Source organism: Atractosteus spatula, chromosome 14, assembly GCF_055471065.1.
Source record: "Atractosteus spatula isolate fAtrSpa1 chromosome 14, fAtrSpa1.hap1, whole genome shotgun sequence".
In the NCBI taxonomy this organism is placed as follows: domain Eukaryota; kingdom Metazoa; phylum Chordata; class Actinopteri; order Semionotiformes; family Lepisosteidae; genus Atractosteus; species Atractosteus spatula.
The window spans coordinates 43621461-43636140 of NC_142719.1; the positions used below are offsets into that span (position 1 = coordinate 43621461).

The 14680-nt window shown below is 46.9% G+C and overlaps 2 protein-coding genes and 1 long non-coding RNA gene across 4 annotated transcripts; all 3 read left to right on the forward strand.

Moving 5' to 3' along the window:
* The first annotated feature begins 1926 nt into the window (after nt 1-1926).
* On the forward strand, nt 1927-4849 carry LOC148821427 (uncharacterized). Its single transcript, XR_016094106.1, has 3 exons — nt 1927-2023; nt 3916-4003; nt 4803-4849. It is a non-coding gene; the product is annotated as an uncharacterized LOC148821427 (long non-coding RNA).
* An 820-nt stretch (nt 4850-5669) lies between these two features.
* LOC148821428 (nuclear factor NF-kappa-B p105 subunit-like) lies at nt 5670-9544 on the forward strand. The gene is made up of 5 exons (XM_088933460.1): nt 5670-5783; nt 7711-7859; nt 8630-8751; nt 9112-9270; nt 9405-9544. The coding sequence occupies exons 1-5, from the start codon at nt 5670-5672 to the stop codon at nt 9542-9544; spliced, it is 684 nt and encodes a 227-aa protein (XP_088789586.1).
* A 1587-nt stretch (nt 9545-11131) lies between these two features.
* LOC148821429 (uncharacterized) lies at nt 11132-13993 on the forward strand. Of its 2 annotated transcripts, none has more exons than XM_088932216.1 (5): nt 11132-11217; nt 11771-11909; nt 12352-12435; nt 12716-12781; nt 13011-13993. In XM_088932216.1, exons 1-4 carry the CDS (start codon nt 11162-11164, stop codon nt 12758-12760), a joined length of 324 nt encoding a protein of 107 aa, XP_088788342.1. In that variant the 5' UTR covers nt 11132-11161; the 3' UTR covers nt 12761-12781; nt 13011-13993. The 2 variants fall into 2 exon arrangements, with proteins under 2 accessions (XP_088788342.1, XP_088788344.1); XM_088932218.1 differs by having other exon boundaries at nt 13760-13817.
* The last annotated feature ends 687 nt before the right edge of the window (nt 13994-14680 follow it).

Here is a 14680-nt window from a genome sequence, read left to right on the forward strand (position 1 = left end):
GGATGGAGGAGCGAGGACTGTGGGTGGCTCCTTCTCAGCGAGAGCCTGTCCAGGCCATTCGCCGCTTGTCACCCTGCGAGCTGAACGTCCAGCAGCAGGGTCAGCACTCGGCCACAGCCCTCCATGCCTGCAGGTGCAGCAGGAGGTCAGGGGTCAAGCGGAAAATACCCTGGTTGAATCAATTCCACACAGTCTTGACAGCACCCCACTCGTGCAACCTGGTCCATGGCCTCCTGGTAGCAGAATGCCACAGTGGCACAGCATGGGTGTGAACGAGCAACAGCAGGAAGAGGGGCCAATGCTCTGAAACTGTGCCTTTGCCAGTTGATATCCTTGGGAGTACATACTGACAACATTTTTACACCATTATGAGGTTTGTGTTAATTTTGCTATAGTTTCATTTTTTACCAACTTTACAAACACTGTGTCAAAAAGTGGATATATCTTAGTAGTGCTTACATCCCTGGTAACTTGTAACATCTGCTGAGTTAGTAGATAGACACCTGTTTGTCTATATTGATCACCCTGGTTTGGTCTCCTGGAGACATGAAACTTTCACTCTGTGCAGAGTCCCAAAGTCCAAACCCCAAATTAATTACAATTTCACCATCAGCTTTAATTAGATCAAAGGAAACTGTTGCATGATTACGTGCAGGCCAAAGTTTCTCTGAGATTTGAACATTAGAAACTCATATTCCTGCAACATTAAATAAGTAAATATTAATATATGGAGAGAGGAATATAAATAAAACACAACAAACACGAGTGTATATTTCTGTAACTGTCAAAGTAAAAGGGGAGGCAAGCAAACTGAGAAATCCTCAACCGACAACAAACATTCTCAAATTCAGAACTTGGAAAGTCCAGTATGCAAATTGCAAAATTAATAATTGCAAGAGCTGGTCATAATTGTGACATAGGTAATTTCTACAAATGCATATATGATTTCATATGAAGAGATTTTTGGTGTCCTTATTGATCAGAGTTTGTTCAAATGATATTAACTCTCAAACCAGATTACTAACACACCTAGCATAACATCCATATTCTTCATCAACCAGAGAGGGTGTGACTGCTGCTGCACTATTAATGCATATTGTCTCCCCTCAGTTACGGCTCCTCTCAGGCAACTACTGTACTTCATGGTACACGTTCCCTGTTATTCTGTAATAGGAATGAAATCAAAGGAGAATATGAACCTAAATCTAGATTTGAGAGGGTGGTACATTCAGAGAAAGTGGAGATTCTAGACTGAACTACATTCCCCAGAAGGCTTTGCTTTTTATTTTTAGAAGACATTTGATAAAGTTTCTTATTGAAGATTAAGTACCAAATTATAGACAACATTCAGGAACATTTGTGCTTTGGACTGATGATTGGTTAATAAATAGAGGTTTAAATAGAGGTAAGGTAATTAGTGGAGTACCGCAGGGAACTGTATTAGGACCAGTATTCTTCTTAATTTGTTAATGACCTAGATTCTGATATAGTTAGAAAATTAATCAGGTTTGCAGATGTTACCAAGATAGAAAGATTAGCAAACACTGAATGTCAGGATATCAGTTGACCAACATGGATGGACAGATGAATAAGGAGCCTGTACTGTCAGATACAAACTAAGACACATCATTAAGATTTACTTTAAATGTAGTTTTTACAAGCCTGACATTTTGGCCACAGACCGAGCACAACCTCATGGTTGCCAAGATGGTGCTTGACAAATGTGTTTTTTTTGAGAGTCAATAAACATGAGATTTCCTGAGTTAAGCTGCAAAAGTATTGTTATAAATACATTTGATAATAATGTAGTACTCTGAAGGTCAGGGGGTCACGGCGTCAAGAGTTCAAGGCATCAAGGGTCCCTCTCCCTCCTCCCAGAGGCCACGGCACAGTGCGGGGGGTGTCCTTCCTGAACACGCCCTGTCTCTGCGCCGTACTCGATGGCACTCTCAGAGGCAGCTGGGCGGCTGGCAGTGTGCAGTAGTTGCTGTGCTCTGGGATGGATCTGCTCTAGTTTAACAAGGTTGGTTCTCTTCTTCTTGTCAGCATGGAAGTGTGGTTGAAACAAACCTGTCTGTGAGCAGGGACTGTGTTGTATGAAGACAAGCCCGTGGGAAAGGCACAAGGCAAATCATTAGCACGATATCATTAGAATGGCAACAACAAGCCTTCAGTCAAAAACAGGACTTTCGGTTTGAAATGGATGTGCAGTTACTTTAAGGATGAAAGCTTGTAAACAACTCAGACCCTGAACACAGGAAGTGACTTTCAATATCTATGAACTCTAACAGTCACTATTCTGTTTGTAGATAAATCGAAGCTTTAAGTGAGAAAACCTTTCTCTTTCCTCTCATTTCAAAGTGACAGGTATCTTTCTGACCTCACTGTGCTTTGTTACTTGTCTGTTGTGCCATCAACATCGCAGAGGCTTTCATAATATCACATATTAAGTACTGTATAATAGCTTTGGAAATTTGTAAAGCACATATATATATTTGTGTGCTATATACTGTACAAATATAAAATTATAAGGGTTTGAAGTAGCTGGGACTCGCAGTGTTACAGTGTTAAATGAAACTAAATGGAACAGACAAAAGTCAAAGTCAAACCACAGTGCACACAGAATTGTTTTTCTGATATGGTTACAGATCAATGCCTGTTTGTCTCACACTGATGGGCTCTGTTTCCTCACCAGTAACTGCTACGCTACAGATGTTGCTTTCCAGATGTTTGCTTGTACTGTGTCTTGGTTGTTTACAGCAATTAAATCCACCTTCCTCTTGGCCTGTTGACCACCTTTCCTGTAATTTTAGCAAACTGCTTAACCCTCTCAAAGTCCACCCACTGTTCCTGTCTGTCTGTGGAATAAGGTCCAAAAGCTAAATCAAATCATTAAGATACAAAGAAAAGCAAAGCATCTACATTCAGAAAAAATACCAGATATTTTAAACAGGTAGTTTTAAAGTCAGGAGCTCCCTCTGCTTTGCAAAATGAAATATGACTATGCTTTCAGTTTTGACTTTAATAAAGGAAATTCATTGGCGTGAAACTGTTTCACACAGATACAGCCTGCCAAACACTGCGCGCATACAGTACCTGTTGTTATTCTATCTCCAAGTTAAAAGAGTCTCACGGATCTGCTTTCATGCAATCACGTTGCCTTGTGGCACTGCAGGTGCTGGTAACTGCAAGCTTTCAGTTCCCCTTATTCTTCCTATCAGAAGTACTCACACTAACAGAAACCACCAGAGCGTGGGCTTTCAGATGCTCTTCTGACTGAAGTGATACAGCATCTATCATCTCTGAACATGTCTAGAGTCCAGTGTGCTAGAAAAGAAAACCTGGCCGTTTCTTTCCAAGACCTTTGTCAGATCTATTCAAGTTTCCAGCGGTTGTCCAGAGCCAGCTGTAGGACTAAATAGACCCATCCAACACCTGGGAATATCTAGCAGGACTCCTTTGGCAGGACAAACACAGGAATCCTGGACACATCCTGCCAGACTTGGTGCCGAAAGAATGTCTGATTTTTTTTGTGTGTGATGCTGAAACTGTCAGACCTTAGAAGTTGAACAAGATTTGCCACAAAGACACTTCGATGAGACACCTGCTTAAAGGAAGTGAAGGCAAGAGCATGTGTTAAGATGGTTAGAAATGGCCAAATAGTAATTTGGTCCACAGGAAGTACCAATAGAGATATAGAACAGAGGGACAAAATGCAAAATACTAATGGCTTGGAAAATTTAACATACAGTAGCTGATTTGGACAAGCTAAGCTATGTGTAACTGGAGACGCATCTTTCTGAAGTGAAGAAGTAGTGATTGCTATGAGTGAACTGGAATAGGAGATTGTCCTACAGGTCTAAAGGAATGTGCGCAGAGATACATCAGGATTCTCGTTTCTCTCCTCCTCTCTAGATGGAGTTCAGCAGCTGCAGTAAAGTGGGCATGGATTACCCTCTGAGTGAGGAGATAATGAATTACTTAGAACTTTCTCCAAACACAAGTAAGTGGATCAATACAAGGCGATGGCATTTCGCCTCTTCAAATGTACCTTTACACTGCGATTAACAGAAATACATCCTGTCCTCCAAGTCACAGCTCCGAGTTGTACTGTGCGCTGTGCGACAGCATGTCCAGGGAGGAAGTCTGTTGGAAGCCTTCAAGTAAATAGCTATTGAGAATTTCACACATTGAGTTTTTTCTGATTCTTGGTCAGTAAGATTCAATTTTGTGGCTGCATTATCCACGGCTTTCAGTGCAGGAATATTTTACAGCGTGCAGTAGGCTGGTGGGTTAATTGGCTTCTGTGTGTGTGTGGCCGCCCTGCAGTGGACTGATGTACCCGGCTGAGGCTTGAGGCTCCGGGTCTGTGCAGCAGATACAGGATGGGAAGGGTGGCCTGGCGGTGCACCTGTCACAGGGCACTTGTTTGTCATATCAGCTCACGTCTGCTTGATAAGAATTGACTGCAGGGAACATTAGAACAGGAAGCTAATTGATACATTCATAGAGTTACTGTTGATGTCATCGTCATATCCACGTTTCTCTCTGTTCATCTTGCCTCTAAAGTCTTCTAGCTAACAGCTGAGGCTGTCCAGAGGTAATGACGTCAGAGAGACAGCTCAGGAGAGAGAAAGTGCTGAGTCAGACTGGCGCTCCTCCTCCAGGAACGCCAGCAGCGTGTTCAGTGGGGGTCCTGGGGGTCTGTCAGTCAAGGGCCCCTGGATGAGCTGCTGCCCACCAGCAGCGCGCCTGTGACCCTTCTTCACTGCTGACCAAGTGTTTCTTCTTGTTCCTTTCAGCACACGAACCCTGCAAGCACATCAAAATTATAGAGCAGCCAAGACAGGTACAGTATGTGCTGCTCCCTACACACTAGTTGGAAGATTTCAGATTACCCGGGATCAAGCTCCCCGAGCAACAGTATTACATAATACTAGGCAACTAAATACCTCTGGGGTTAAAAAAATACCATAATAACTTCCCTACAGTCCATGTATCAAAAAGCTGTTTTGTGGTGTATGGTAAACCCTTGTGTGGGCTCAGTTAACCCACTGATAGTGCTGTAGTAGCCCTTATTGCTACTGTACTCACAAGTACAAATCCTTATTTTAATAAAGCAAACAAATTAGTGTAATTAACAGAGTTTTGTTGTATTGTTGCAGGCAACTATTTAATAAAGTTCTGATCCAAATGGTCTGATCTGAACTGCTAGGAAAGCAGATGGCAGCTGCGCAGTTCCTCTCCTATTGTACACTTGCAAACCAAAGCACACCCTCTTAGATCCAGTCTGCAGGTTTAAATGAAAAAGATTATGTTAATTTGAGTTACTATGGGTGGTAGCCCATCCAGTTCTAGGGAATGATAGCATAGCTGGAAAGATAATAAGTCACCTTCATACAGGTTAATTATGCTGTACTGACAGCTGCAGGCCCAGGGAAGTTCATGCAGGAGAAAGTTTAGCTTAATCAAGCAGTAAAAAGACCACAAAGCCTGGAGCAGTCCTGGAGTTCAGATGGGTGGCTAAATTAATTGTTTTGCTAATATCTGTACTGGTCTTCAACTGTACTAAAATAATGAACAGACGGCTAAACCAGGTTTATCGTGCAGTTCACAGTAAGTCTGCTTTTAGAAAATCTAACTGAAAGTCTGCTTTGCTGAGCTTCACCATGGTCACCTTTCAGAGAGGGTTTCGTTTCCGGTACGGGTGTGAAGGCCCGACTCACGGAGGTGTGCAAGGAGCCTCCAGTGAGAAGAACAAGAAGACGTTCCCAGCAGTGGAGGTATTAATACATCTCCCTGTACACTGCGCTCTCACACGACACAGAGTCAGACACAGTACACTGCACTCTCACACGACACAGAGTCACAGTACACTGCGCTCTCACACAACACAGTTATAGTACACTCCTCTCTCACACGACACAGTCACAGTACACTGCTCTCTCACACGACACAGAGTCACAGTACACTGTGCTCTCACATGACACAGTTATAGTACACTCCTCTCTCACACGACACAGTCACAGTACACTGCTCTCTCACACGACACAGAGTCACAGTACACTGCGCTCTCACACGACACATGTCGAGTGTATCTTACAAGGTTGTATTAGGTAGAGGGACATAATTGTGCTCAACAAGACGGCACCACAGTCTAGTTACTGGAAAGGCTTACATGTCCTGTAAGCATTAGCTGTTTCCACTAAACCATATAAGAGCAAGAAAATTACAATTCACAGAATTGTGATTTTACTTCACCCTGCTGTCTGTAAATATAAGGTATCCATTAATATGTCTAGTTCAGATTATTACATTTTTAGAGAAAAAGTTCTGCAAAACCCTATAATTAGAATATTATCTGTGGGGAATAATATTTTTCTAAAAAAGAGAAAAAATTGTGGACCCTACACATGAGACAATTAATCCTCATTGCACATTCATTTAGATACAGAATCAGTTGAAATAAGCTAAATAGAAAGAAATTGTAAAACTGTAAAATGAATGGATGGGACAGGGATCTCCAGACACAGTTGTTCTGCTCAGAAGCAGGCAGCCAGCCACCACGTGTGACAGACGAGCATCTGGAGAGCTCAAGTCACAGAGTGGAACTGCAGGCTTGTGACTACATGTCAGCCAGCCAGCCTGCTGTAAACGACGGGCTGATATGAAATGCTGACAACTTTGCAAGTTCTTTCCTTGTACACCTGCTGGCCACTTCGAAGTTCTTACAGCAGATGTGTCTTCTCTGCTGCCCTGCCGTTTCCAGAACTCGTTAACAATATGGAAACGTGCTGCTTGCACCTGGACCCAGCAACCTCCTACTGCGAGCAACTGCACTTGTCATCCGGAGCCTGATAGTCTGTCTCCGACGTGGGGTCTCTCGTGTTAACGCACAGTCGCTGTTTCTAGTAGAAATCCTCACCCTGTTTCTGGCTTCTTGTTGCACAGAAACATCACATGTTTGCAAGCTGCGGGTGTCGTGACTGAGGCATCAGAAAAACTCACACAAACTCTGGCGTCACCTGTCAGCACAGTTGATCAAGGGATTGCAAAGCTTTACAGCAGTGTGGGAGCATGCAGTGCTATCAGAGGTCTAGACTAACCACCAAAGCCATGTCTTTAGGAACATGCTAGCTTGAAAGATCTAGATGCGCAGGACACACACCAAATGCTCCTGGTCACTAATTAAGAGCATATCTACACTTAAATATTGAGGAATTTACAGATGAGAGGAGGCCATGTGTCTCATTTGGTAGTTAGTAGCCAGCTGATCCCAGGATCTCACACAGCCCTTTCTTGAAAGAAACCAGGTTATCAGTGTCTACAACATGGCTCTGAAGGACTAACAGGCACACATCTGCCTCGAACACACACGATCATACAGGGACACCAGCTAGTTAGCGCACCAGAGTCAGGTCCTGGATCCCATACTGGTCCAACACTGATGCACTAGAGGCCACTAGAGGGAGCCATTCCCCTTTTTCTAATGGCCAACTGAACAGTTCTCCTGCAGGAGCTGTGGGCCGGTTCACAGTTCACAGTCATCCGAACAAGACAAGACAGACGTATTCCACTACCTAGGAAAACATGATAAGCTGATTTCACCACGGTGAAAGCAAAACCGTCCAACAGCATTTTCCAGCGAGCCTCTTTAAATGCTTCTGTCTGGTATTTCCTCAAAGGTGTGTTCACGTTGTTCACTTTTAGATCTGCAACTACACTGGACCGGCAAGGGTGGTTGTCCAGTGCGTGACTGTGGACGACCCCCCCCTCCTGCACGTGCACAGCCTGGTCGGCAAGCAGTGTGAGAACGGGATGTGTGTCGTGAGCGTCAGCGGCCCCGACATGACTATCAGGTAGAGAGCTCGCGGGCCTCGTGGGCACCGGGACCCTTGCAGCAGCTGCAGCCAGGGCTCTGTTGAGCTCTTCTCAAACAGAAGAGGACCTGCTGGCCACTTGTGGAATGAGCAGAGAGAGCAACCGGCCCCTTGCAAACCAGGGGTGGCCGTTCAGCTCCTTGAGCCCGTCTGGTTAGCAGAGCCATAAGGATCCACGAAACCCATCGAGGTGTCTCTTAAAGCGCCCGTAGAGACAGGTTTGCCCATAGCAGGCGGGGCTGGTGAACAGGGCAGCCAGGGCAGAAGCTGTCTGGCCTCACACTGGGCGCACAGAAGGACAGACAGGGGCAGTAGCTGAGCAAGCACTGCTGAAGCTGCAGATTCCCCAGCTCCAGCATCTCAGCTCCATGTCAGACGCTAAAATGACGCCATAATCTGAGCTTAAAAGGCCGGCAGTGCCTCTCTAACCCAAGCCTTCCTTAACACGTCTTGCTGACAACAGCACCCTGATGTCTATTAAATGTGAGACCGACAGAAATGCTTACTTCTGGAAGTCCTGATCTTGTGTCAAAACAATACAAGCGTTTCAGCATCTGGTAAAGTTCTTAAGATATCTTTACGAATATCAGCAGCAGCAACAGTCCACATGTGAATATTCTACCTTCCCCCAGTATGTGTGCCTTTGTTGCGCGATAAAACAATCATCACATCACGTGTGAAATGGTTGCAAAAGAACAGCGACAGCGCGAGCCTGCGAGATTATTATTGCTGCTGCTTCCTTTTTTCAGTTTTCCCAACCTGGGAATTCTGCACGTCCCGAGGAGGAGTGTTGTGGACATTCTGGAGGAGCGCCTGGTGCAGGGCTGGCGAAGGGAACACTGCAAGGAGCTCCAGCACAGGGAGCCCACAGGTGAGGACCAGCGCAGGCGTGCGCCTGGCCACACCGCCCTCTGGTGGTGCCGAGGGCTCAGTGCAGCACCGGCGCTGGCAGCATGAGCAGAGAGCTCGTCCATTAGAAGATTACAGATGCAATCGGAGGCTAAGTCGAAGTGAAAGCAAAATTCTGTTTTTTTCTGGCGTTTTACCCTTTTACTGGTGATCCGATTTCAGGTGATCCTGTGAAGCAGACCTCGTGCAGGTAAACCCTGTTCTTGTGCAGAGACAGAACACAATGTTTGCCACACGTCCTTTAGCAAACGCTGCAGTGCTGTTTGGACCGGCGCTGCGGACGTGGCCTGATGCCCCCTGCCCTCTCTGCCGCGTGTTTCAGACAGGGAGCGCGAGCGGCTGCACAGGGCGGCACAGCAGTGCGCCAGAGCCCTGGACCTCACGGTGGTGCGCCTGATGTTCACCGTCTACCTGCCGGACAACAACGGGAACTTCGTGCAGACGTTGCAGCCGGCTGTGTCGGGCCCGATCTACGACAGCAGTAAGGAAGCCTCTCCCTCCGTCTCTCTCTCCCGCCAGCTCCTCTCCTGCCATCTCTTTCTCTCTCCCGCCCCGGCTGGCTAGCCTCCGCCCTCCTGAGCAGCTAGCTGTGATGCTGTGATGGGCCATGAGCAGCAGCTCCAATCCTGGCTCTTGCTGTCAGGACTGCCCTTGTGCAGGGAACTGGACCCGCGTCTGCGGAGAGGGACTCGGACTCGGTGCTGCCCCGGGGGTGTCTGGGCATCACGGACTGGTTGCGGACTGGTTTTCTCTGATGCTAGCTGATACCAGTCTAAGGGTTTGTCCTCATCTTGCCTAAGAGTGTGACATCAAATCACTACCACAGTGTTTTGAGCTGCTGGCATTACTGCTAATTCCCTGGAAACTTCACAGGAGTGTTATAATGACCTGTTGGCCTCATCTAATAATACAAGAGACTTCTGTAATCACTGTGCTGCAGGAAGAATTTAAATACAGCAGACATTGCCTCTCGTCTTGAAAAGGTCACACTCAAAAACCCTGTACCTGGTAGTCATTGCCAGTGGTATCCATAACCAGAGATCTCATACGTTAAACTGCAAATCCTTTCCCAATTGCAAGTGGGAAAAATAGGACAGAAACTGATGAAGTGATGAAGGTGTCATTGTGACCCAGAGAAATTAAGTCAACACCACCTCTTTTAATTCAAGACATTGTTTTCCTGTTTGTTTGACCAAAGAGGCTCCTAATGCATCTAGTCTGAAGATCGTACGAATGGACAGGACCTCCGGCTCAGCAGCAGGGGGGGAAGAAGTCTTTCTGCTCTGTGACAAAGTCCAGAAAGGTAACGCCTATCTTCTGAGACGAGCAGCACACACATTTGAAAGCCATTATTTCCTGTGTTGGTAACTAGGCTGGTGGCCGTCACCTGTGTAACAGCAGGACTGAAGTCTCTGAAGCAGCCACAACCGTGCAGCATCACACCGGTGCCACACGCAAGGACGTGTGCTGAAAGCCCCAGTTTACTCAGGCAGAACTGATTAACTGTATCAGACACATCTGCCTTCTGAGCACAACAGGCACATTCACTGACATCCGCTTGCCCTCAGAGGAGGTTCCATACTTTCTGATTTTAAGACCTTGTTGTTCCTGCCACAGTTTGTTTCTCTCAGTCTAGAGGTAACTGTAGTTCACAACAGACAGCCATGGGGCAAGTGTTGGTTTCATTTTTTTAAGGTGCAGCCATAACAATGAAATCCAGTGTTACAGTGTCAAAGTAGAGTATTATTACACCTTGTGAAACACATGCTGTTTCACTATTTAAGCTGTTCCACAGATTCTTCCATAATTGTATACATAAGTAAACTATTAACAGACATAAAAGTTTGTGGAAAGCAGATGGTAATAATAACAGTGATATATGTCACAGTCTTTAACAATGATGACCCTAGACATTTTGAGAAATTCTCTTCCCAGTAAATGATGGAAGACCTTTGTGTCTTCAGGGCACTGACCACATCCTCCAGGAAATTCTTAAACACAACTGAAGGTGCATTCAACCCCTTGGCATAGCGACATTTCTCAGCCTGGTCCTTTCTCCACTGTGTTATTTCCAAATGATCTCTCAGCCACTTGAATGAACCCTTGATCAGATTCAACAGTTTGCATGATTAGGCCTTTTTAGTTCTCCCAGAGAAGGACATTTCAACAACAAATGTTTTATGAGTGACTATGGAATCACCAACTTTATTGGACTTGAAAATTTTGGTTTAGGAAACTAAACGGTTTGAGACACTAAGTAAGGTCTCGGTGTCGGGCACTGCAGTGTTCACAGACCAGGCTGACATCCCGAGCTCAGACATGTGCTGTTTCCTCAGATGACATTCAGGTGCGGTTCTACCAGGAGAACGACGATGGGGCCTGCTGGGAAGCCTTTGGAAAGTTTGGCCCTACAGACGTGCATAGGCAGGTAAAACGCTTCAAACAGACTTGGCCTGGGCAAACGTTGCCAGGCCCTTTTCCCTGTAATTTGCATAACTGGGCAATATAACTACCACCCCTTCTGTACCACAACGGTGTGACCAGTATGTTTCTAGATATCAGAATGACGTGAAAAACCACTAAGGCATTGGTCACAGGTTCATACTGGTGTTCAAAGATATGAAAGGCAGAAAGATCAATTCCCAACTCAGAGAAGCCCATCTCGCACGGAGTGTCAACTGCCGAGCAGCATAATTCAACTTATTAAGGCTCCTGGGGTATCAGCCAGGAGGTCAAAGCCACATTCCACCAGAGCAGGACCACCTCTGGCTCTGAGATACTTGCCCTGGTTTTTCAGAGTAAGAACCCCTTATTGCTGGCTGATTAGCACTGTGTTCCGCTAGCCCTGGAGCAGGATCTCTGTGGCCCGTCCGCTGCTCAGAGGCTGGGGAGCACAGCTTAACGTGCATTTCAAAGACCTGCTACTGTCCTTCACCACCATACGCAGTGTTTTATAGGCCTCTCATGTTTTCTCTTTTCAGTATGCTATTGTTTTCAAAACGCCCAGGTACTTCGACCCTTACATCACCCAGCCAACCTCTGTGTTTGTGCACCTGCGCAGGAGATCCGATGGAGAAACCAGTGAGGCCAAACCTTTCATTTACTTCCCGCAGAAGACAGGTGAGCGCCCCCTGCTGCTCCCTGGCAGTACAGCACACGGGGCGACGCAGCTCCTGCTCCTTGACAAGCCCTGGTCTATAAACCTGCCCTGTGAGCAGCTCATGCCCCCTGTAAGAGCTGTAAGAGCACAACACTCCCTGGGAGAATAAGAGGATCTCTGTGCCAGCTACACTATCTCTCTGTTCAGATGACATGACTGGAGAATTTGATGTTGAAATCTGAAATATAACAAACAGAACTCCTAACACCGGTGGACCCTGCTGAAAGGAGAGCGCTGTATGAAACATGGACGGCAGGTTTTATAGCCAACTGGACACCGATTCCTGAGTGCCGTTACCATGACTGAGTGCAGGTCTCTTGCTGCATGCAGTTCTGGTAACTGAAAGACCTGAAACCTGCCACCTGCTCCATCATCAGGCTCGCGTCTGCAATGTCTCTACAGGCAAGGAGCGATCCCATCGCAAGAGAAAGAATCCTGACACAGCAGAGCACGACCGGTCCAGGGTCAGCAATGGACACCTGCAAGGTCAGTGGCTCTCTGTGGATATGTGCTGAGACAAGGGACAGGGGTTCAACATTATCCGTTATTATTAATGTTGTTTATTTGAATGTAAAATCAACCTCAAAGGTGTTCATATTCTTCGGTCTCAGGAGCCACAAGAGGAATCAACAATACTCTTTAGCCCATAGAGCTAAACAGCTTGTCATTAAAGACAATCTGAAATCATCATTAGCGCCCAAGCGAAGGGTTAATTGTATTCATTCTCAAGTTCTCTTCTTCCGTGTCACTTGTCTGTGTGTCACAGGCTACTACTGCAGCATCCCTGACTTCACCTACACACCCGCGGTAACTGGAGATTAGACCTGGAAAGGTAAGATTCCCTGTTCGACAGCTCAAGCAAACCGCTCTAGGCTGTGGTGACAGGGAACTCCGTGGTGTGCGGTGTGTGCTCGGGCACATTCAAGTGCTGCAGTGGTATAACAAGCTCCTCAGAGAGTTTGGTGAACTTGCTGATAGAGTCCTATGGCTGTTTTGGCCTGAGGTTTTTCTGGAGCTCCTCACTACAAGACTGAATAAGTTTGCGTATGTGTATCTCACAGGAAGCCGGACTGGTACCAGTAGGGCAGGGTGGAAAGGCCAGTGGCTGCTGACTTGGAGGATCTTTCGAGACACCTATGGATCTTTAATCAGAAGCATTGACAGAGACCCCACACTTACTTACTCAGAGATAGTTTGTCCCATTTCTGAGTAGCTCTGCACACTCATTAAAGCGAGTGAACGTGTTTTCTTCCCAGTGGCTCACCTCTGCACACTGGCCACTGCCAACAGCCTGGTGGTTCCTTCAGTGCGTTTTCACACCGTCCACGTAGGTTGACCCCATGGGCGCTGTGAAAACACATGCTGCCCAGGCTGGCGACATCCCTAAATACACATGTGCCCTACAGCCCACCTGCTTGTCCCACCCTGAGCAGCAGGATGTGTCCAACCTGCTACCCTTTAGGGATAAACCCGGTTCTGTAAATGGAAGGATGGAGCATATTTGTGAGGTCGATATTCATTTATATATATTAGCACATATGAATGAAAAATAACGCAGGGCTTATCTGCAATCTTACAATCTCAGTGTCAATAAAGACTCATCTTCAGTGACAGCAGACTGATCGTCGTCCTTCTGCAGCCTGAGTGTGAGGAGGACACAGTGTGTGAACATGAGTCTACCTCAAGATACAGAATCACAGGATGCGACTCTCAGTTCATTCGATACCCAGCAGCCACTGGTCTGATCGGCACCAGGGCCTCCGAGCCCAGCGTGCTGGGCTGCAGTCTCACAAGCTACCCCCTCTTCCAGGAGGGTCCACTGGTTGGGCTGGACCTACCTTCCCTGCGTCCACCACAGCAGATTCGGCTCTAACCAGCTTCCTGGCGTCGGGATGGACGTCCGGATGGACAGGACTCTGCTGTTAGTGCCCCAGAATCACACGCCGTCGGTCCTTCCCATTTCTCCTTTCATGTTTCTTCCTGTTTAGATCATTCCTAGTTTTCAGTTACATGTGGAGAATGTCTAATAAAGGGCCAGAGACAGTCTCTGCTTGCACAGAGTGTATTATTATTCATGGTGATACTTGCTTGTAGAAGGTATAGTGGTGTTCAGGTTTCTCCGGTGACTGTGAACACAGCTGGGGGTCCCACGTGTGCGGAACATCAGTGAGTCTCCAGCTATCAGAACCCAACTAGCTTGTTTCCACTATGAGCGCGGAGCCCGTCTCTCCGAATGACACAGAACCCGCCTTTGAATCCAGCAGATTCCAGCCTGGGCTCGGCCCAGGAGGTCCTCCTCTCGGTGTTTCCTTATCTGAAACCCAGTCGCTCCTCCTCCCGGAGCAGACTGCCCAGTGTGGGAGCCAGCGTAGAACAGGATTGAGATTGTTCTAGACGTCTGCTTCAACCTATTCATGCCAGCGTGATGGCTCTGGGGTTCCTGCCCCTGCCCTGCCCTGCCAGTTCGTCCCTCAGTGCCTGGGCTCGAACCCGGGTCTCCGGCTTCACGCAACAGGGAACTCGATAGCTGAGCTAAAGGAGACCTCCCCCGGCCTGGGCAGCTGAGATCCCAGTTACACGCAGGGGCGTAATCGTTACAATAACAATGCCCTAAATTCACACTTGTTCTCCGGCGCTGTAACAGTCACAGGTCAAGACAGTTGAGGGGGTGTTCTGTAGGAACCTGACTGCAAGCTGTAGACTCGTTTTTACCAGTCATTTTACTTTGATG